Source organism: Podarcis bocagei (genome assembly GCF_964188305.1).
Source record: "Podarcis bocagei genome assembly, chromosome: 11".
Classification (NCBI taxonomy): domain Eukaryota; kingdom Metazoa; phylum Chordata; class Lepidosauria; order Squamata; family Lacertidae; genus Podarcis; species Podarcis bocagei.
This window is the reverse complement of record NC_138136.1, coordinates 35772041-35793845: the sequence shown is the minus strand read 5'-3', so window position 1 is coordinate 35793845 and position 21805 is coordinate 35772041. Positions and strand designations below refer to the sequence as shown.

Genomic DNA, 21805 nt, shown 5'->3' with positions numbered 1-21805 from the left:
ATTTATTTGTGGAAGACAAAATACTGCCGGAGAGAAGGTTAATTCCTCAGAATTCTGTAGATTTGAGTCCAAGATGCATCCTAGATGATACTGCCAAGGCCGTGAGAAGAGCTAAGAGAGCCTTAGCTGCAGCTTGCCACTTCCTCCTGGTGACCTTTGATCTAGTTTGGAGATATTAGATGCAAGCACCCTGTATCTGCTGTCCTTTTGATATGGCTGACCCCTTGCGGTGGAGCTTTCCGCCTCTCTTCTCAAAGGACTGACGCAGATACCCTAGGGGAGCATAGGGTGCAGCAGTGTGCAGCTCCCTCTCTCTAGGGATGGTATATTTTAAATTTTGCGTGTACAAAACTTAAGGCATTTACAAGGCTGCAATTCTATGCACGCTTACCTAGAAATGAGCTCCATTACGTAGAGTGGGCCTTATTGTGGAGTAAACATCTGTAGATTTCCCAAAATATGCCAACTAGTACAATTTTATGTGCTAAGTTATAAACAATGCATGGCTTGGGGAAACCCAGCCAGATGGGCGGGGTATAAATAATAAATTATTATTATTATATTATTTGACATTGTTGAAGTTTTACTGCTTTAGGGTTGATAATAAAATAAATATTGCATACATTCAAAATTTGCCCTCAAAATCTCTAACCTGGCTGTGCATCTTAGAACCAGTAGCCTTCAACATTTTCAGATCTGGGATCCAGTTTCATCCAGAACATGCATTGAAGATGGGGAGTCCCACTTCCCACCAGACATATCTCCTTCAGGAATGTGTTCCATAGTTAGGCTGCACCACAGAAAAGACCCTTTCTTTGTACTTCTAAAGATGGAATGCAGAGAAGGGGGGGGGACGACAGTTCTCTTGTTGCTACCCCCATGAAATCAGGATCCAATTCAGTTGTGGGTCCTAATCTACCAGTTTACGACCAGTGCCCTAGAATAGCTCCTGTTGCAAGGGAAGATCAGAATCCGGGGGGAAAACTGGCTTCCATTCTTGTTGTCATAGAATGCCTCATATTGCGCAGAACTTTGCAAACCAATGGGCTAGAAAACAAAGCTCATTGTTAGGAAGTGAGAGTCTTAAGCTGTCTTAATAGGTCTGGCAGAATCACTTTGACAAGAGGTATGCCATACCTCCATTCATCTCAGTAAATTTCACCTCTGGATCCTAATAATTCTGTTTTTCTTTTTCCCAGCATAAACTGTCTGACCACATCAAATCCCCGGGGACTGTGAGTATTTGTTAGCATTTACTACTCTCTTACTTTCTCTAATCTGTTTATATCCAGCCTCCATTGTGTGGGGAACAACAATTGCGAAAAATAATAAAATAAATGGCTGTACAACAGAGGTACCCCATGCTTGGCAGAATACCAAGCATTTTTGTAAACTGGTCATTTATCTGTCTGGCAGCTTTGTGCAGCGTGGGTGTGTGGTACAAAATCTGCTAAGGTTATATGCAGAACAAGGGCTGTTTATATCTGGAAAGAAAGTATATAAAAGTTTTCAGAAAATAAAAGGGCCTCATTGCAAAAGTTGCCGCCATTTGAATTCTAAGCTTGCTTCCTTGGAAGCAAACCCCTCTGGAGCATATTGAAATTTCCTTTGCGGTGGGCTGGGAACTGTGATTCCAATTCAGATGTGCTCTGGATGTTTGCAATGGAAGCCAGCTGTTAGGCAGCACTGACAGACTGACTGGCACTCCCTGTGTATTTATTACATTTCTATCCCAGCCTTCCTTCCTGAAGAACCCATAATGTATGGAATCAAGGCACTTAATGGCCCTGAATCTCTGGAGCAGTGCTTGTACCTTGAGGGTGGAAGGTGGGTATAGTGGGGAGACCACTGTTTTGGAACCTAATATAAATTAGCTTAAGGAAATTCACAGAAGGATAACTTCCAGTCCTCTGAAAAGTTTTGATGTAGGGCCAGGGGACCTTCCTGAACGATGTGGTGGGGCAGAGGGGAATTATGCGAAGATGGGCAGAGCGTCACATCTGCATCATGTCAGTCTCCTCAGCCCATCGGAGGCTTTTCGCGATGCACGGATGGCAATGGCATAAGGAGTGCATGTGAAACTTCCTGTGAATTTCCTTAGTACAGCAGCTTTTCTTAGGATCCAAGCCACAGTTTTTAAAACGAGGATAAATATGCATGTTACGCTTATAAAAGCAAATAAAAATATCAGGCAGGTTGCCTGTCTAAGCCTTGAAGGAGATGCAGAAGTTGGATCTGAACAAGCATTCAGTTTGTATCAGCCAAACTGTCAATGGGGGCTTACCAGGCACACCTTGTGGGTGAGGAATGTGGTGTGAGCTCTCTTTTATATTATAGAATCATAGAGTTGGAAGGGACCATGAGGGTCATCTAGTCCAACCCCCCTGCAGTGCAGGACTCGTTTGTCCGAGTTGAACCCACAACCCTGAGATTAAGAGTCTCGTGCTGTATCTACTGAGCTGTCCCAGCTGGATATGTTTGTCTTCATCCTTCTCTTGGTTGTTGCTCCCAGTTAAAAGTATCCTGACAAACGTTAGTTCAGGTACACATGTGTGCATCGGCTGGAACACTAAAGATTGCCAGGCTCCTTTGGAAGTGCAAGAGGAGGTGCGTGGCATGGGGCTGCTACCCATGGAGTGTTTGTTGATTGCGCCGTTGATCGTGACATAGCGTGATGGCAAAGACCATTTTGACCATGTAAAGTTGACAAGTGACGAAAGCATTTGCTTTCAGATGGGTGCAACCAGCAACATATTTGAGCAGCAGGAGCTTAAGAACTTTTCTGGACACTCTTGTTCTCGCACCTGAGATGATTGCATTGCAATGGTAGTTTCGGCTGGTTTGGTATCATCCTAGCGAACTAACTCTGTTGAAGTCCATGTGTCCCTGATGTTGCCTCGGTGGAAGATGGAGAGGGGTGTGTGAGTGTTTATGCAAACTAGCCTACTGTGCAGAGGTAGAATTCACATCCATTGCTTTGCAAGCTTTTGCCTCTGGCTGCACCCCTTGCCACGTGGCCCCCTGAAACACACCAAGAAAGAAAGCGGCCCTCAGCTTGAAAAAATGTTCCGCACCATAGTGCTACACCAGCAACACAACATAGAGTTCAAAGAAGTTGGAAGCTTCGCTTTGATGTTGCTTGATATTGGCAAGCACAGTTGACGACCATTATCTGAATTGATATACTTTTAATGCACAGCGTTCTTCCCTTTCCTGTGCCTTTAAAGGGGCTCAGTTTTTCAAAGAGCTATGGGAGTTATCTCCCTACCAATGCAGTGTGTACAACTCTAAATTGTGTGCCCTTAAAGGAGGCATATCTGTAGATGTTCTGACCCTGGAAAGGTCCCTGTGTTCCTATCAATTCCTGGCCCCGTTAACCTGCCTTTGTGGTATTCAAGGCATTTAAACTATTCTGAAGACTGAAAGAGCTGTGTGCTTTCATGAGAGTAATTAATTCTGGTTACCACATGATTGTTGTTTCTCATATAGACTCTACGTCGAGAGTGGAGAAAATTGTATACAGTATATATATAAATCTTATAACTCATTTAAATCAATCTTGCATTTTTGTTATTTTAGGTTTCACATATGTGCTCCAGATACCTTTAATCTGTTTCACAACTGACATACGTATCCTTGCACAAGACTTTGTGGGATCATGAAACCAGTATTGTGTTTTAAAGTTATATGTTATATACCGCCTTGCAATATTTTATACTAAAGTGCGGTTTATAAATATTTAAATAATGATAAACTACTTTGGGTGACGTTAGATTGTCCCATCTAGATTAATTTTGCCTTGTAAAATTCGACCTGTTGGTTTTATAATGCTAAAAACACTCAAAGCAGCACGTTTCAAATATGGGCCAATTTAAATTGGATTAAAATATCTAGCAGGATATTTAACCTGGTGCACTGAGGAGATGAGCCAGCAGAACTTTTTACTTCCCTGTGCCATTTTCTAACACATGTGGCAGTTCTTAGGCAGAGCATTCCCAGGGGGGCCAATTGCCTTGAGTTAGACTTTGATCTGACAGAAGGTCATTGTTCTGCTTGAGCCGTAAAAAGATGTCAATTTTTGATTTTGACCCATATGGTTTCTGCTTGAAAGCCTTATGGTTTCCCAGAGATGGGCTGTCCGTAGCTTACAAGCTGTGTGAAAGTTCATTAGGGCAGTTTTGTATCCTCTACAATGTAAAAGTGCATAAAAGTCCTGTGAGTTCTTGTTCTCCCACTGTGTATGATTATAAATTGCTAGCTTTCATGGTGGCTGAAGGAAGTTTGGAAATGTGGTGGGAAATAATGCTGAAGGAATGAATCAAATAAGATGTTGTTTCTCTGTGGATTTTTCAACTCATCTTGATGGCGTTGATAACACTTGTGTGTAGGGCTGGGTGATACGTGGTTTTCAACAGTGTGATATATCACTAGCTAAACACCGCAATATATTGACGTATTGCAATGTATAAAATAAGGAAGGAGCTATGTAGAGGCCTTGGCTGGCTTCATGGTTTTTCCTGCATCGTGATTTTTGCCAGCGCCTGCTCTTGTGATTCGCTGTCTCTTGCATGAGGCAGGGAAGAGCTGAGCTGGCAGAGTTAATAGGGCCTGCAGGAATCGGGAGAAGCATTTGCTAGCTATACTGTTTTCCCCACATTGTGATTTTCTCATAAAACACACACACACACACACACACACACACACACACACACACACACTCTCTCTCTCGTGTTATTGCCAGGTCAAAAATTATGAAACCAATATCACGATATGGACTTCAAAGCGGTTTTGGATGATATGTTGATATATCACCCCGTCCTTCTTGTGTGGCAATCCTAACCCCAACCCCCACAGGGTGGTAGAGCTTACTGCCATATCTGCAGACTTTGCTGACCATGGTGGAAGGTGTGCAGGATGCGGGTGTTTGGGTCCGATTCCTATGCCATTTCCAGGCTAGCATAGTGAGCAAGCCTGGATCAGGCCTATGTCATCATACAATGGCAGTGAGACCAGATTGGGACCCAACAGATCCCTGGAAGCCAGCTCAACCCTGCCCCTCCCTATTGGAGTTTGGATTTGGATTTGATATCCCCCTTTATCACTACCTGTTTTGAGACTTTCCTCTGGCGAAGAACCTGCCAGCATGCCACAAGTTGAGAGGGACACTTCCGCTCAGGGAGGATTTGATTTAAATCAAATCAATTTAAATCACGATTTAAATTACTAGTCAGTCACACTTGATTTAAATCCTTTTCTTTTCTTTTCTTTTTTACAGAAAGGCTCATTCTTGCTGCTATAATCTTAATATTTACAACCAGATGAAGGTTTCATTTTTGGAATAAAAAATTTTCAGAGTAGTTTTTACAGTTGTATCAAGAATTACTGATTTGGTTAAACTACTATAAATGCATAGACAGATAATTATGAAATTATTGTGAGGTTTAATAAGTTAACTCTTTATATTTGGACAGCTTTTCTGCTATACTTTGTTGGAAGGAGAAAAATAATCATTTCCTTCATAACAATTTAAACAATTTATTTAACTAAAACAATAACATTATAGCATATGTATCCATGTTTGTTAACTGATATGGTTAAACAATTAAAAAATCAACAGCAACTTAGACTGCATTTTAGAACACCTGAAAAACTTAAAACATACACTTATTTCCTGATGAATAGACTTTGGACTATAAAGGTAAAGGTAAAGGTACCCCTGCCCGTACGGGCCAGTCGTGTCCGACTCTAGGGTTGTGTGCCCATCTCACTTAAGAGGCCGGGGGCCAGTGCTGTCCGAAGACACTTCCGGGTCACATGGCCAGCGTGACAAAGCTGCTCTGGCGAGCCAGCACCAGCGCAGCACATGGAAACGCCGTTTACCTTCCCGCTATAAAGCGGTACCTATATATCTACTTGCACTTAAGGGTGCTTTCGAACTGCTAGGTGGGCAGGAGCTGGGACCGAACGACGGGAGCTCACCTCACCGCGGGGATTCGAACCGCCGACCTTACGATCAGCAAGTCCTAGACTGAGGTTTTACCCACAGCGCCACCCGGGTCCCTACTTTGGACTATAATGTAACTTAAATAGAAAAATAGCTTTAGAAAGATTTTCATCCAAAAGCATTTTTTTTTAAAAAAAGCCTTTTTAAATAAAAAAAATCATTTTTCTTTTTTTGAGTCATTTATTTTTATCCACCCTGCTTCTGCTCCAGTATGGTGTGAGGGGTTTTTGGATCACAGTGCTAGTCTGCAATCCTGAAGAGGGGAGGGAGAGAGAGCTGGCTGTTGTTGAAGTGCCACATCCATCGCTCTGCGGGGTTTGTGCTTTCAGGGCAGAAGTATGAGCTATTGTGGTCCTCTGTCCTTTTCTGTCTCCTTCTTCAATGATTTCCCTCCCATTGGGAACTATGGATGGGAAATCAATGACACCAGCCTCCAGGGATGCTGTGTGTTTTCTTTTGGTTTGGAGGTGAATCAGGCGACGGGGATAGCTGTGCCTTTTCCCCAGCCCTCTCCTTGCAGTACCCCCTTTGGGACCTACGGATGTCAGAGCTCTATGGAGGAGGCATCTGACACCAGACTTCCCTTGCCACGATTGCTGCCCCCTCCACACTTGCAGAACAACCTCTGATGCTTCCTTGCTACATTTCCCCCCTTGAAGAATGACCTCCGATGTTTGCTATAGCCCCTGGAACGCTCTCTTGCAGGTTTAATTGTTTTCAGGGACAGCTTGGGTTCCACGCTTGTGGGAGATGTTGATAACAAGCGTAAGAATCATGTCGTGTTTCTTTCTTCCCCAGCTATCCCTTGGCTTTGACGCCATCTTGATTGGACCTTCTCTGGTGATCCTAAAAGTGACTGGGGGTGGGGTAAATTCTATTGGGGAAACCTTCTGGCATGTGGAATTTGCCGATAACCCAGAATCTTTAGCTGGACCCTTAACTTCAGGAAAGAGTTTTGATTGGGGCAATTGATGTATTCTACACTGTAGAAGTTCGCTCCTCTCCTCCAGCGTCACGACCCAACCATTCTGTGATCCGACCCCCAACAATGCTGCTCTTAGCTTAAAAAAAAATTTGTGGTTGGTCAGACTTCCTGCTGTCTCATCTAGTTTAGCTCTGAAATATGCCATTTAGTTGGTTCACGATTCATTTCCCCTTGGTTGCTGCTGAATAAACGTTTGTCTCTTGCCCATTTTATTTTTCCTTTTGCAATTCAACATGATATATATTTGTAGCGTTACATGTCAGAGGTTTTTTCTACCGAACTTTGTTTTTCAGAAGAAAAACAAACTTTTCTTAAAAACATGAAACCTTCATGTGAGCCAGAAGCATGGCAGCTGCTGTTTCTCAGGTTTCATAAATAGTTGTGCCTTGACATAATTTAAAATCTGTTGAAACTGAGGGCGAGGAGGAGTAGGAACTGGGTCTTCATTAATTTCCCTTTGAATTCAGATCAGAAGCTATGACTTGTCTCACTTTCTAATACAGAGCAGTGTAAGCTCCTTGGGAAGAGATTAAAAATAATATGGTTGGTGCATTAATCTGGGCTTCTTGGTGGATGTTGACAACCTATTTTTAAATCTGATAAACAAGACGGTGGAAAGTAATCTTGTTGTAGCATTCAGCTGTATGAAGATCTAGGGAAGATCTTCTTCCATCCCATGATTTTTCGTGTTTACACAAAAGTGCCGGAATAGGTTGCCTGGGCATTTGTGATTAGGTGATATCAGTGTACTGAGGACCTTCCTCCTTTATCTTCTGAGCCAGGTGAGGTGGTGTGAAGGGAAAGTGGGCTATAAATTTATGAATTATTAAGTAAATAGGATGCTGGTGGTAGTAAGTGATGTAGGAACCAAAGAAGGGCATATCTTCTGGCTAGTTGAGAGTAAAGGCTTAAAAGTTAGGCTGAGAATGAGAACTTTAAAATTTTGGGAATGTAGGGGTGGTCCCTCCAGACTTAAGTTTTGTTTCAGGTGCCTCCTGAGACATATTCTTGAGTCATGACACAATCGTGGTGCATCAGTGTTGGGTTGAACGTTCTTTACCTTGTTCTGCGATCCTTCCCTAATGCCAGCTCATCGTTGCTTTCCGGAAGGATATAATGCAGCAAAAGGGGGGTGAAAATAAACCCAAACATTTGCGGTATTGTATAATGTTACTTAAATAAAAAATAAATAATAAAATTAATCATTAATAATTGTAAATTGAATATAAGAGAAGCGGACACGGAGCAATGGATCCAAACTACAAGAAAGAAGAATCTACCTAAACATTAGGAAGAACTTCCTGACAGTAAGAGCTGTTCGACAGTGGAATTTGCTGCCAAGGAGTGTGGTGGAGTCTCCTTCTTTGGAGGTCTTTCAGCAGAGGCTTGACAACCATATGTCAGGAGTGCTCTGATGGTGTTTCCTGCTTGGCAGGGGGTTGGACTTGATGGCCCTTGTGGTCACTTCCAACTCTATGATTCTATGAAATGTGAATTAGAGATAAATATGTAATATCAAACAGCAGTGGGGGAAACTATGGACCGTAACTATGACTAGGAGTGGGAAGTCAACTTTTGGAAAAATTGTATTAAATTTGATGTAATTTGGCATTGATTCGTGTTTTTTTTAAATGGAAAACTAATACAGTGGTACTTCGGGTTACATACACTTCAGGTTACATACGCTTCAGGTTACAGACTCTGCTAACCCAGAAATAGTGCTTCAGGTTAAGTACTTTGCTTCAGAATGAGAACAGAAATCGTGCTCCAGCAGCAGCAGGAGGCCCAATTAGCTAAAGTGGTGCTTCAGGTTAAGAACAGTTTCAGGTTAAGTACGGACCTCCGGAACGAATTAAGTACTTAACCCGAGGTACCACTGTAAATATTATTTGGCTAGATAGATAGATAGATAGATAGATAGATAGTTATGAGTTTTCAGCAGGGAGTAGGGGATATGTACTGATTGCAAATGAAGCAGTGTGACCACCGCAAAACTTTTGCAGGGTTGCATAAGCTTAGTTATACTGTACTGCATATGACCATAGCCTTGCCTGCCAGAGCTAGGGGTCTTTTTATTAAGGGCATCTATCCCCCCTCCTTCCTCTAGCTCTCTCAGTGCAATGAGTGGTCAAGTTTAGAACTGCAGCAGCCTTCAGTTATATTGTACTACAAATCCCACACCCATATATGTTTATCATAGAATCTCAGAACTGTTGAGTTGGAAGGGACCCTGAGGATCATCCAGTCCAACCCGCTTTTGCTCAAACCACGACTCTGAGATTAAGAGTCTCATGCTCTGCTGATGGAGCTATCTCAAGGCAAAGCATTTATTTACTATGTTTACACCCTGGTTTTCTGGTATGATGGAACTCAAGATGGTATTCATAGGGGCTGCCAGGCTGTCTCTTGCCCTGCTTAGCTTTAGCAAAGTTGCTGTACCATATGCCTTGAGAACCTGCCCTGTTCTGAGACCATTCAGAGCTTTGAAGAGAGTTGACTATACTGGACAAGTTATTGGCTTAGTTGCTTAGAATGTACACATTCCCAACACTTTCTGGCAGTTGCATGCTGCAGTGAAGAAGAAGAAGAAGAAGAAGAAGAAGAAGAAGAAGAAGAAGAGGAGGAGGAGGAGTTTGGATTTGATATCCCGCCTTTCACTCCCTTTAAGGAGTCTCAAAGCGGCTAACATTCTCCTTTCCCTTCCTCCCCCACAACAAACACTCTGTGAGGTGAGTGGGGCTGAGAGACTTGAAAGAAGTGTGACTAGCCCAAGGTCACCCAGCAGCTGCATGTGGAGGAGCGGAGACGCGAACCTGGTTCACCAGATTACGAGACTACCACTCTTAACCACTACACCACACTGGCTCTACACCACACATGGAAGACGGATAATAATGCCTGTCTTCCATTACTGACTGTGCCAATAAGGGACCCCAAAGTTCCTCCAAACACAGCTGGAAAACCACTTTTCTAGGCTGAGCAGTCTTTGAACATGCTGTATTTATTATATTTCTTTCATTGATACTGAAATGCAGTGGGAGTAACATAAATGACCAGGCAACTCCCATTTATTTTCAGTGACAGCAGTTTGGTCCTTAATGGGCTGCCTGTGAGATGTGCTTGTTGAACTGCGTTTTTTTAAAAAAAGATTTTCTGGCAATTAATATAATGCACTTAAAATTAAAAATGTAAGCTAAGATGAGCTGGAATCTGCAGCCTGTTCTGCAAATTAGGGATCATGTTTGCACGATTTCTTCCTTTTGCAAACTGTTCTGCGATTGCTGCTGTCTTGCATAATTGTCACAGAAGTGGAAAGGATACTTGAATCTCCCAACCTGAACAAATGTTATTCAGCGCCTCTCTGCTCTCAGACTTCAGCAGTTATTATTACTCATACAAACGTTGCAGCCTTATGGGCTATAGCCTTTTGTCCCTCAAAGCTGAATTCTGTGCTTGTCACATTCTGCCCTTTCCCCCTCTTGTCCAGCCACAGCCCTGGTTTTTCCCCTAGGTAAATCCCTTTAGCTCATCATTGTATAGTTCATTGTATTACAGGATATTCCTGTAATCAGCCATATTGACATTGAAAATGCTGAAGTGAATCAGGGTGCCCATACTTGCATATTTTGTGCTGCATTGAATTCAGTCTAAGAAGCCACAACAATGGCACATTCTGTTAGTGATGGACGTGCTGCTTGTAGCGTAGTCACTTTGCACGGCCATGGAGTGTGTGGAAGGTCTGTAGCTATTACAGCGAAAGCAGGCACGACTTCGGGGTCTTAGCACAAAGAACCTTTTAATGCTGTTATGTAAGCGCACATGGTGGCGTCTCTCTCCTCTTAACGGTGTGATAAAAATGAGAGTGCCTGCTTGTTTCATACAAAAGCGCCGTACTCCTAATTAAATAATGGGTTGTGTTTGGGATTTATTGAAATTATTGTCTCTTCCCTTTTCAAATTTCCGTTCTGCATGAATGGCTGCAACAATTTGTGTTGCTTAAGGCTACATCCCGTTTGTTCAGGCAGCCAGAATATTCACTGACCGATCGGGTAGTTATCTCATGAACAGAGCACAACCCCGAGCGCATGACGAGGATTTGATCTGACAGTTTTACTGTCATGCAATGCAAAGAGGTTTTAAAGCAAGAGGAAGGAGAAGCAGCCATCTGGGTGTTGTAGGAGGAATCTGGGCTGTCCTCAGTTGTCAGAAATGATGCAAGATGCTTTCCAGCTTCTTCTGTCTGGCTCATCTGTCTGTCTGTCTGTCTGTCTGTCTGTCTGTCTGTCTGTCTGTCTGTCTGTCTATCTATCTATCTATCTATCTATCTATCTATCATCCATCATCTGTCATCATCCATCCATCCATCCATCTGGCTATCTATCTATCATCTATCATGGATCATTGTTGGCATCCGTCTGTCTCAAGAGACAATGGAAGAATGCACCATTGGGGGTAAAGTCAAATCGTTAGGAGACTTACAGCGCCTGCTGTGGCTGTAGAGGCCAGTACTAAAGAGACATGTTTTATTGCAGCTGGGGAAGATGAAGGCCTCTGGTTTCACTGTTACAGATGCACCATGACATTTCTTCTCTCCTATCAGAGAGTGCTAATTTTAATATTCTCCATATTTTAAAGGTTTATTATGTAACTTCAAAAGAAAGCTAAGCAGTGACAGATACTCATCAATATGGACCAGACGTCAGCTTTACATTTTTACTTTCAGAAGTCCTTGGTATATTTACAAACAGGCTTAAAAGTCACAGATTAAATTTGTTAATTGCAGTGAGTTCACTTTTGTAATGGATAGTGTTCAGGACCGGAAAAACCCTATGCCCTGTTTAAAGTAAAGCAGTACCTATTAAGATTATTGATGATCATGACAATGAAACACCTTTCCTAGAAAGGTGTGTATGTTGGCTGGTCAATCTTGTTTGTCTCACCAAATCCTGGAAGCAAAGCCAGTGTATTTGACCTGAGAATTGTGAAAGATTTAAATGAGAGAACTTAACCATTTTTTACACTAGGTATTGGAATGAAATATATGACAGGAATTCATTTGGATTTTCTGGTTCTGTGAAGGAAGCAGAAGCTGAGGAAGAACTATCGATTTGTGTTCCTGAAATGCAAATGCAAACTTCTGCTTCATTACAAACACACAAATGAAGCACAACATTTTTCTTCTCCTGGAACGTTTCCGTAATTGAAAATGAAGCCAGAGTGCAGCAGTTAAGCAGTTGCTGCTGCTCATTTTCTGCTTCAGTTCTGCTTTATTCTAAAAATGTCAGGAATGATGATGACCTAGAGGGTTTTTGATGGGGCAGGTGGTTCACATATTTCACTGTTGTGTAAGCCTGATGGAAACTTCCACTGTAACTCGCAGGTTCTTACCCTCTCCCACTTTTTTTTATTGGATGTCCTTTAGTTTGGTTGTATACAGTGCAGAGTGATTTTCATTTGCTTCCAGTTCTTCTGTTCTACTCTAGTGAACTTCAGCCTTGAGCGTTTAGGTTTAGAGTACAGTTTTGAAAATACATGACCGAGTTACACTACTAAAACTGAGCAGGTCTTAACACTGCAAGCAGCCAGACTGTTTGGGCACCATTCCTTTAGCTGCTCTATTCTCTTTGGAAGAAGGGCAGGGTGTTACGAATAAAATGTCACGAAGCTATTAATCTGCCTCCCAGGCTTCCTACCATCACTAGTTCCTGGTGCTACGTGATGCAAACGATTTCCTCCTTAATCCTACCTTAATTGTCTTTTTATGGAAATGGGCCTACATAGGATTTGGGTCATCCTTGGCAGGCGTGTCGTTTTGCAAAGCTGCCATTGTAGTTTCTGCCTTCAGTTGGAGTTGGGAGAAGTAGCTTCTGCTATCCGTCAAAGCTTTGTATGAACCATTTGTGCATAATAAGCGTATACGCACACTATGCACTGTAAGCAAGGGCATATATGCTGCCTAAAAATGTTCTTTGCATAGCTTACATTATTAATGAAATATCAAAATTACAGCTGTACTAGGTGTAGGCACTGCTTAAGTGTACCACGTGTGGGAGTGAGCTACCAGGAAAACAGGATATTACAAGTGTTGTCTATGGCGTATCATTTGCAGACTTTTGCTGATGTTTTATTCCTCCTTTCTTTTGATATAGAAAAACAGGGGTGGTTGGCTTTTGCTGCCCAACTCCCCAAGGGACAGAGTCCCCTAAATCCATGATGGGTCAGAGATGAATGGATGGAGGCAGGAGGCAGTGAAAGCAAGGCAGATCTTTTATTTTTCTGTTGCAACTGAGTTCCCTCCCCTCCTAGCAAGGAGGCAAGAGAGACCCAGAACCGCGAAGAAACACCCCTTTTAAGGGTTTGCATTTTGGTGTGGAGAAAAAGGACACCCCCTCTACAAGAGTCAGAAATTACATCTCACATAAGGTGGGGTTACTGTGGCTCAGGCAGGCCAAGGTGTGATATTCCTGAGGATTTAGCAAGTTTTACATAGTTCCAGACAGTTTACACAAAACACCAGCATTTGATAAGACAACCAGAATGCAGGCCAGACATCCCTCAATGCAGAGCATCTGGGCAAACGATGACAATTAATACAGTGGTACCTCGCAAGACGAATGCCTCGCAAGACGAAAGAGTTTTCCGTTTTTTGAGTCGTTCCGCAAGACGAATTTCCCTATGGGCTTGCTTCGCAAGACGAAACGTCTTGCGAGTTCTTGCGAGTTTGTTTCCTTTTTCTTAAAGCCGCTAAGCCGTTAATAGCCGCTAAGCCGCTAATAGCCGTGCTTCGCAAGACGAAAAAAACGCAAGACGAAGAGACTCGCGGAACGGATTAATTTCGTCTTGCGAGGCACCACTGTACAAAGGAGGTTCATAGATCTAGGAGATGAATACCTTCTGCCTCCGTGTTCTCAGGCAAGGGGGATTAAGGAGGCAGAGGAAATACTTAGAGTCTTTAGGAGAGCCAAGATGGCTTTTGGATTGCTCTCCTGTTCTATTTTAGACATGTGGTTTATATACTTAGGTATGTGTGTTTACCTTGCGCAATTATCAACATTCTATATTTGAGACCTTAGAACTCCTATAACTATTTCATTTTTGGGAGCTGCATAAATTCAGCCAGCTTTGAGAAATGACAAAAGAATTGTTCTGCCGAGCTGTTTCACTTAAGCGGATATAGTAACAGTGAACTGCAAATCTCGTCAGTACATGTGTGAGTATAGCGTTTTTATTTCCCCGCCCCAGTATAAAATCATAGAATTGTAGAGTTAGACGGTACCCCGAGGGTCATCTAATCTAACCCACTGCCAATCAGGAACCTCACAGTGCTTCTCATCAAGGCTTGGAGATTTGAATTTATTTAAAGTAGCTAGGTGTTCCCTTACCACACCTCTTCCTGTCTTGGGCTGCAGCTCCCTCCCTGCATCATTTATTCTCTTACCACTAGTTTTAGGCACTGCTTTCCTTTTGGGTGAAGATAGAGGCAAAGTAGGTGTTGAGCAGTTCCCCCTTATCTCTGTATGCATCCTTTGAATCTCATTTGCCTTGTGGTTGCTGGTCTGCTCTGTTTGGAGAGGTCCTTATTTGAAGGTCTTTGCAATTTGCTTGGATTTTCACCATCCTGGATTATTCGGAGTCCTCCACAAATTTGGGCGATTACTTTGAGTTGATTATGAGGAAACTGAATAACAACAGTCCCAGTGCAGATCCTTGGGAGACTTCGCCTCTTACTTTTCTCCATGGTGAGGCTGTATTTACTCTTGCTGCCTGGTTGCTGGTTAAACAAAAGGAAGCAATTGGTGCACATCCTCTTATCATATTTGTGTTAATTTCATTAGTTTTAATTGCCATGAGCTCCGGATATAAAAATGTAAACAAATCTTCCCTCTGTTGAGTTTACTAGTAAATACAGTGATTAGTGTTAAATACTAATCACTGCTGGTTAGGGACTTCATAAAATGCTTTTTGAAAGCCTAAGTAGCCTGATTGCAGCCAGCATGTTTGTCCATGGTGGAACATGAGGCACAAGATATTGAAAGGTAAAATAGTCACGAATAAATTTTTGCAGTGAGTAGGCGTGCTTGTATTTGCTGGACTAGATTGAGATATAATTGAGGTCCTCTCCGAAATTTTATAGCCTTAGAGTTGAAATCAAATAAAACTTGGATTCTTGTGATTAGTTGTCTGCCTGCAATAGCAATAAAACATGTCCTCTGTTTCAAGGGGATGGCCTTCCCTGTGGACTTACTGGAAAACTACAGTCATGAAGACCTGGAAAGTTCTGGAGAAGATTATATGTCTGATCTCAGGTGTGGGGATCCAGAAAACCCAGAGTTCCTGTCTCTTGCCAGTAATGTCAAAGTAAGATTTGAGAATTAGCTTGGCATCTTGGTGTTTTATATGTCTGTTAACAGTGGACTTTAGTTGTACATTTATAATGGCTTTCAATACTCTTTTACTCTCCCAGTGTTTGTCAGATGGGGTATATATGGCCTGTGTCACAGGCATTGTGTGTTCTGGATCAGCCTTTCCCAGCTTTTGGTCCCCAGATGTTGTTGGACCTCAACTCCCAGCATCCCTGACCACTGGTCCTGCTGGATCTAGGGATGATGGGATTTATAGTCCAACAACACCTAGGGACCGAAGGTTGAGAAAGGCTGTTTTGGAGATGCTGAGGGCCCAGTTGTCTGCCTGTTTGTCTTTTAAAAAAGATCAATGTCATAGGAGAATCAAGGAGATGGACACCCCCATCCATCACTCGCAATTTCCAAATTTTGTTTTGCTTTTCTCTTTCTAATTTAATGCCACAGCTAAATCTTTCATTCTTGGATCCTGGCATGTCCTTGGTAAATTGATACGCAGCAAAGCAGAGGGAGAGACCGTGTCTAGTTGGGTTCTTTCTTTAAAAAACCTTTGACGACTGCAGCAGAACAAATGAGTCTATTGTCTCTTCTGTAGCATATTTTAATGTGTGACTGTGCTAACAATTTTACAGCAGAAGAAGAACATGAAAAGATGGTAATGTTTTTCTTCTCCTTCCTGCCCCCACTCCCCAGATCCCAATTCGTCTATCCACAATAGGCTTCGTCCCCCTTTATGGCGGAGAGGAAAGGCACAAAGTCCTTGCTTTGTTTGCGCCAGAGGATTCGCTCACAGGTTTCACTTAAATTTTTGTTTCAGTATTGTAGTGTTCTGCTCTCAGTCTTTTTTTACTATGCTTACTTATTTCTTGTCCTTGCTCCTGAATTTCTCTGTAATTGTGCATTTCAGAACCATAATAACTTTAGCTGGTACTGAAGCCAGGGTGCGGAGCAGCTGACTAGGCTGTGTAATGTTTGGTCTGTAGGAAAGACCTGCAACCTGTCCGTCAGTATTGCCTTGTGGGCACTGACAGATTATACAACCTAAGGAGGTTATCCCAGAGAACATCCCTGGCTGTTGGATGGAATAGTGCTGCTATGCCCCCTTCACTGTTATTTTGGAAGCAGGAGCAGATTGCCATTACTGAATGGAAGCAAAGAGCCTGAGGTTCAGGTGTAACAACGAACCGTGGTTGGATGTTACAAGTATGAGCCTTGATGTCATGCGTTCCTTCTCCACCCAAGAACAGAAGAGGTTTAAAGTTTCTGTTCCTGGTTGTTTCAAACCACGGTGTCCCTTTTTCACCCAACCCACAGTTTTCCAAGTTCGGACAGAACAGGAAACTGCCCTTAAGAGCAAGCCAAGAAAAGGAGCTTTGAATTTCTTTTCCTTGCACACCGAAGCAAAGAGGTAGCAATCTGGCCATGGTTTGTTGTTGCAGCTTGAAGTAGGGCCTGTGTCCATCAACGCTACTGTAAAGGCCAGCTAGCTTCTCTTCTCCTCACACTGCCCCTCCTGTTGAACCCTTTTGGCTAAATCTTAATAAGTGGCGAGGACTGAAACGTAATGCGTTGAACAAGTGTGCACTGTGAATAAAAATAACCCTTAGAGTGCAATCCCAGTGCTCCTAATGATGAGGGTTTTTGGAGGAGGTAAAGGATTAGGATTAGGTACATAGGTACCTCTCCACCTGCAGAGAGGACCGCTGCTTGAAGGGGAGCTGGACCAGCAGGGAGAAAGCTACTGCTAGCAGTAGCAAGCAAGAAAACTCACAAACCAACAGGATGGAGGTAGAGCTTTGGCATCTTTGGATTCCAATCCCCCAAGAGGTCCAATCCCTCAGTCCCTCAGCTACAGCAGCCAGGATCTGGCATTGCCAAAAGGAAGACCCAGCCCCCACTTCTTCTCTGGCTGGCGTAAGCCTGTCAGAGCTGATGCAGCAGTGGACTCGTCACTCCTCCCAAGTTAGAAATGTGTCCTCTATTAAAGTAGCAGTTTGGGATCAGTCTACTTGGAAGATTGACCTATTCCATATATGCAGCCTTGACATCGCAGGACAGTTACAGATGCGACAGAATACTTGTTCCACACAAGAAATTTATCTTTTTGTGTGACCCCCACATACGCTTAGGAACTCCCAAAGTTGACATCCGGCAGGTGCCTCTTGCTAGAGTCCCGTAGAAAATATCGGCACACATCCAAAAGACATGGGCACGATATAAAGCGTATTAGCAGAGTCAGCGAAAGCAAAATTGTGTAGGAATTGTGGCATCAAGTATTTTATTATTTACAGCAAAAGAAACATGGCATTTTGTGTGAGCTCCTTCTCACACATCCTCTCTAGCTGGACAGAGAGCAAAGAGCGGAAGTTTGTCGGCTTGACTTCTGCTCGTACACAGTGATAAGAAATGAATCACATGACCCTCTGCAATAGTGGCAGTGGAAAATACTGACACCTTTACTATACTCATTCTAGCACTTGCTTAGAATATTTTTGGTTAAGCAAGTCTCTCCAGATATACAAAAGTTACATATGTTTTATGTTTTTGGTTTTTTTAAAGCTACGGTTGATCTTAACCAGATTTGAATATTTTAAAATACCTGTTTTAAACTGTTCTTTGGCGACCGTTTTAATTTTTGGAAACTTCTTAGAGATAAATTACAATCAACAGGTGTAGATTAAAAAAAAGCAACTGTAGTAGCATTGTTATACCTACTTTTATGCAACTTCACACTTACTCAACATAATTAAGACCATCGCCACCATCGTCCTAGCTTCATATTTCTCTTTTCTCATTCAAGCTGTTGCCCTTTTCCTTGCTGATCAGTGGTGGCCTGTTGATGATATTGTGAGAACATCTGATCCTTCCAGAGAAGGACTTTTGCAGGTAAGTAAAGCTTTTGTTCTGTTAAGTGTGTCTGTAATCTGAGGAGCCATCTAATCCAAACAGAGATACTGCGTAATGTATTCAGAGTGTCTAATTCATATTTACTTGGAGCAGAATTGGTGTGTGTCCATGCACACAGATGTGCAGGCAGTGCTTTCTATAATTCTGATTATGTTTTCGGGTTGTGGCGCAAGGGTCTTGTATGTGTCGCAGGAAGCTGACTCTTTTTTTTAAAAGCATGTATACACTACAAATTTAAGATGGCTCTGCTGATAACAGCTTTTTCCTCAGCAAATCCTGGCAGATAATATTTTGGAGTGAGTGGTCAGGCTGCCTCACGTAATCAGCAGCCCTCTCCCCGGACCTCCCGGTCCCATAGTCTCATGAAAAAAGTGACAATAGCTTAACCATGAGCACTGTTTTGCTGGGAAGTTAGGATACAAATTTAACAACTAACAAGTAAATTAACACTTTAATGTGGGTCTGCCCTACCATCAGGTGTGCCTCTAATTCCTGGGTTTATGGTGTATGTATTATGTTTATATTATCTATTACAGTTCTCTCAAGTTAGTTTACAAATGAAGATAAAAACAAACGGAATAATGTAGTGTGTCATAACCACAAAACCCAAACATATTTTTAGAAAAAAAATAATCTACCCCTCTTTGCTACCTTGAAAGTAGGGATGTGGATTTTAGCAAAATTTAGCCATATGGCCTTTTTGGAACAATATTTTTTTCTTCAATCATAATCATATTCTTTCTATGTGTTTACTATAGGTGAACTCCATTGGAGAGAGAGTGGTCCTCTATGTGCTAAATAGATTAATTTATCGCAAGCAAGAAATGGAGAAAAATGAATGCCCATTCCTCTGTCATGGTAGCCATGATTATGCAAAAATACTATGGAAGAAAGGAGAGGCAATTGGTTTTTATTCTGTTAAGCTTCCAGGTAAGACTTCCCTTTTAAAATAAAATCACAAAATGCCGTTTAATGCAAGGCAGAGAGAAACAAAGTCCATAGTTTTATATTGTTTGAGAACCACGCTTGTAGTTCTCTTGGATTTTTACGTTCAGGGTGATAAGTGGTAGTGGCAATGGAGGCCATGCACAAACTGAAAACCATAACATTATAAAAGCAGCATAAAATAGAAAGCAGAATGAAAATGGCATCTATGAAGCTTGGGGAAATAATGAGGTCTTTGCCGGACGCTGAAAGGACACTAAAGTTCATTTTAAAAACATAACAGTGTAAAAATAATACTTACTTTAACATCAAATGCCAATCTAATTCCACAAATAAGCCTACAATGGATGTCTGCGAAACTAATTGCTCTTGCTGTATTTGGGGGGCCCGAATGGATTATGTTATATAGCCTTGATGTCTGTTGGAAACTTGATACTTGGGCAGATGGGTTTCTAGCCTGCTATAGTTAACCGCATCTTAGGGGAAGGCAGTAAGCAGATGGCAGTCTTTTTGTGTGTTTGTTCCTGTTGATACTTTGACCTTTGTGAACGGAATACACTATTTCAAAGTATATTTGAAGTTTACAGTTGGTCTCAGGGCTTTGTAGCCTGTTGTTGTTTTTAAATTGTTCCTCTTGGTGGGTAGGAAAGTGATTGCTATAAAATCATCCAAATAAGCTGGCATGCCCAAGTATGCCCCCTTGCCATCACCTGAGACTAGAATTAGTGAGGATAAGGTTCTGCAGTAAGTTACTTTCAATACTGTTTGTCCAACCTTGCCACCCCTAATTGCATCCCAGGTTTGTTATGTTAGCCTGGCACTGCCAGAATCAAGAGTAATGGGGTAAGAAGAGAAAGGTAAAAAGTTGATACTTGCCAGTGTTAATGTAGGACTAACAGCAATCACAGGGTTGCGGGTGGCACTGTGGTCTAAACCATTGGGCCTCTTGGGCTTGCCGATCAGAAGGTTGGCAGTTTGAATCCGCACATTAAGTTGAGCTCCTGTTGCTCTGTCCCGGCTCCTCCCTACCTAGCAGTTTGAAAGCATGCCAGTGCAAGTAGATAAATAGGTACTGCTGTGGTGGGAAAGTAAACGGTGTTTCCCTGCACTCTGGCTTCAATCATGGTGTCCCGTTTAGTCATGCTAGCCACATGACCCGGAAAGCTGTCTGTGGACAAACGCCGGCTCCCTCGGCCTGAAAGCGAGATGAGCGCCGCAACCCCATAGTCGCCTTTGATTGGACTTAACCGTCCAGGGGTCCTTTACCTTTTACTCACAGCAATGTTTTAGATACAACTTGAACTCAAAGGGCAAAAGAAAAGTAATTAGCTGGTCAATGTAGAAGTTATATGTCTGGGCAGCAGTGAAGATTTTTCTTTTTTGAGGGGTCTGGTGGGGTTTAGAGAAGAAGGTGCAACAAGAAAATAGAACATTTTTGAGGTGCATAACCAAAAATATACCATAAGTTGCTAAGTTCATAAGCTGTCCAGATAATGATTTTGGGGATGTTACAGCAATGCAGGCAGGGCGGGAGAGAAAGGGTTGCTTAGTTGTCATTGAAGAACACCTTGGACACAGCAATAGAATGAATGCCAATCAGAGCTGCTGTTATGATTGCAGGAAGCATATGTGGTGCCTTTCTGACCCAGAGCTACCAGCTTCCGGTCCTTGATACAATGTTTGTGAGGAAGAAACATCGAGGGAAAGATTTTGGGCTCCTGATGCTGGAAGATTTTGTGGATTCTTTCACAGAAGATGCTCTTGGCCTGCGGTTCCCACTCACGTCTTTTATGCTTGTTGGTAAGCCCTTCTGTTCGTCTCATTGCATCAAACCATACTGATAGGGATAATATTTTTTTTTTTAGTTTCTAGGGTTCTGCATAAAGGGCCATCCAATTATATCCAGACAGAGTCAGAAACCTTCTTGATCTCAGGAACCACAGGGCCAAATTGGGCGGCGGTATCTTCAGGGGTGTCCAAATCAGGACTGTTTGAAATGGTTCTGACCAGCATCTTGATTCAAAATGGTGTCAGAAGGTTTCTGAACATAGGAAGAAGAAGAAGAAGAAGAAGACACTACCCGAAGGAGTGTCAAAGCGGCTAACATTCTCCTTTCCCTTCCTCCCCCACAACAAACACTCTGTGAGGTGAGTGAGGCTGACAGACTTCAAAGAAGTGTGACTGGCCCAAGGTCACCCAGCAGCTGCATGTGGGGGAGCGGGGAATCGAACCCGGTTCCCCAGATTACGAGTCCCCAGATTATCGCTCTTAACCACTACACCACGCTGGCTCTCTAGGACAAAACCTGCGCCTCCCATCTTGGGAACAGTCATGCCAAATTGGCTGGCTATATCGTCAGAGGCATCCCAATTGGCCCAGTTTGGAACTGTGTGTTCCGCCCAAGGGACCTGGGCCCCTTAGAGTTGGTGCCTGTGGTGGGAAGAAAGCAGGAAGCACACAGACAAGGAAGAAGAGAGAAAAGCCCAAGATACAGCAGTTCTCTTAGACAAATGAAATATATTCTGTATCATGATTGGGCAGCCCGTGGCCCTCCAGGTGATGTTGAATTCCCAGCTTCCATCAGCCCAACCAGCATGGCTAGTC

General features: G+C 42.7%; 1 protein-coding gene across 4 annotated transcripts in view; it reads left to right on the top strand.

The window, feature by feature from the left end:
* Positions 1 to 21805, top strand: part of FAM169A (family with sequence similarity 169 member A) — a 45044-nt gene that overhangs the window by 11348 nt on the left and 11891 nt on the right. For all 4 annotated transcript variants that reach the window (XM_081212497.1, XM_081212494.1, XM_081212496.1 and 1 more), the window contains exons 2-7: positions 1200 to 1235; positions 15210 to 15347; positions 16043 to 16142; positions 18150 to 18235; positions 19015 to 19186; positions 20822 to 21001. In XM_081212497.1, the coding sequence (XP_081068623.1) occupies positions 15213 to 15347; positions 16043 to 16142; positions 18150 to 18235; positions 19015 to 19186; positions 20822 to 21001 (673 nt within the window). In that variant the 5' untranslated portion in view covers positions 1200 to 1235; positions 15210 to 15212. The remainder of the gene's footprint in view (positions 1 to 1199; positions 1236 to 15209; positions 15348 to 16042; positions 16143 to 18149; positions 18236 to 19014; positions 19187 to 20821; positions 21002 to 21805) is intronic.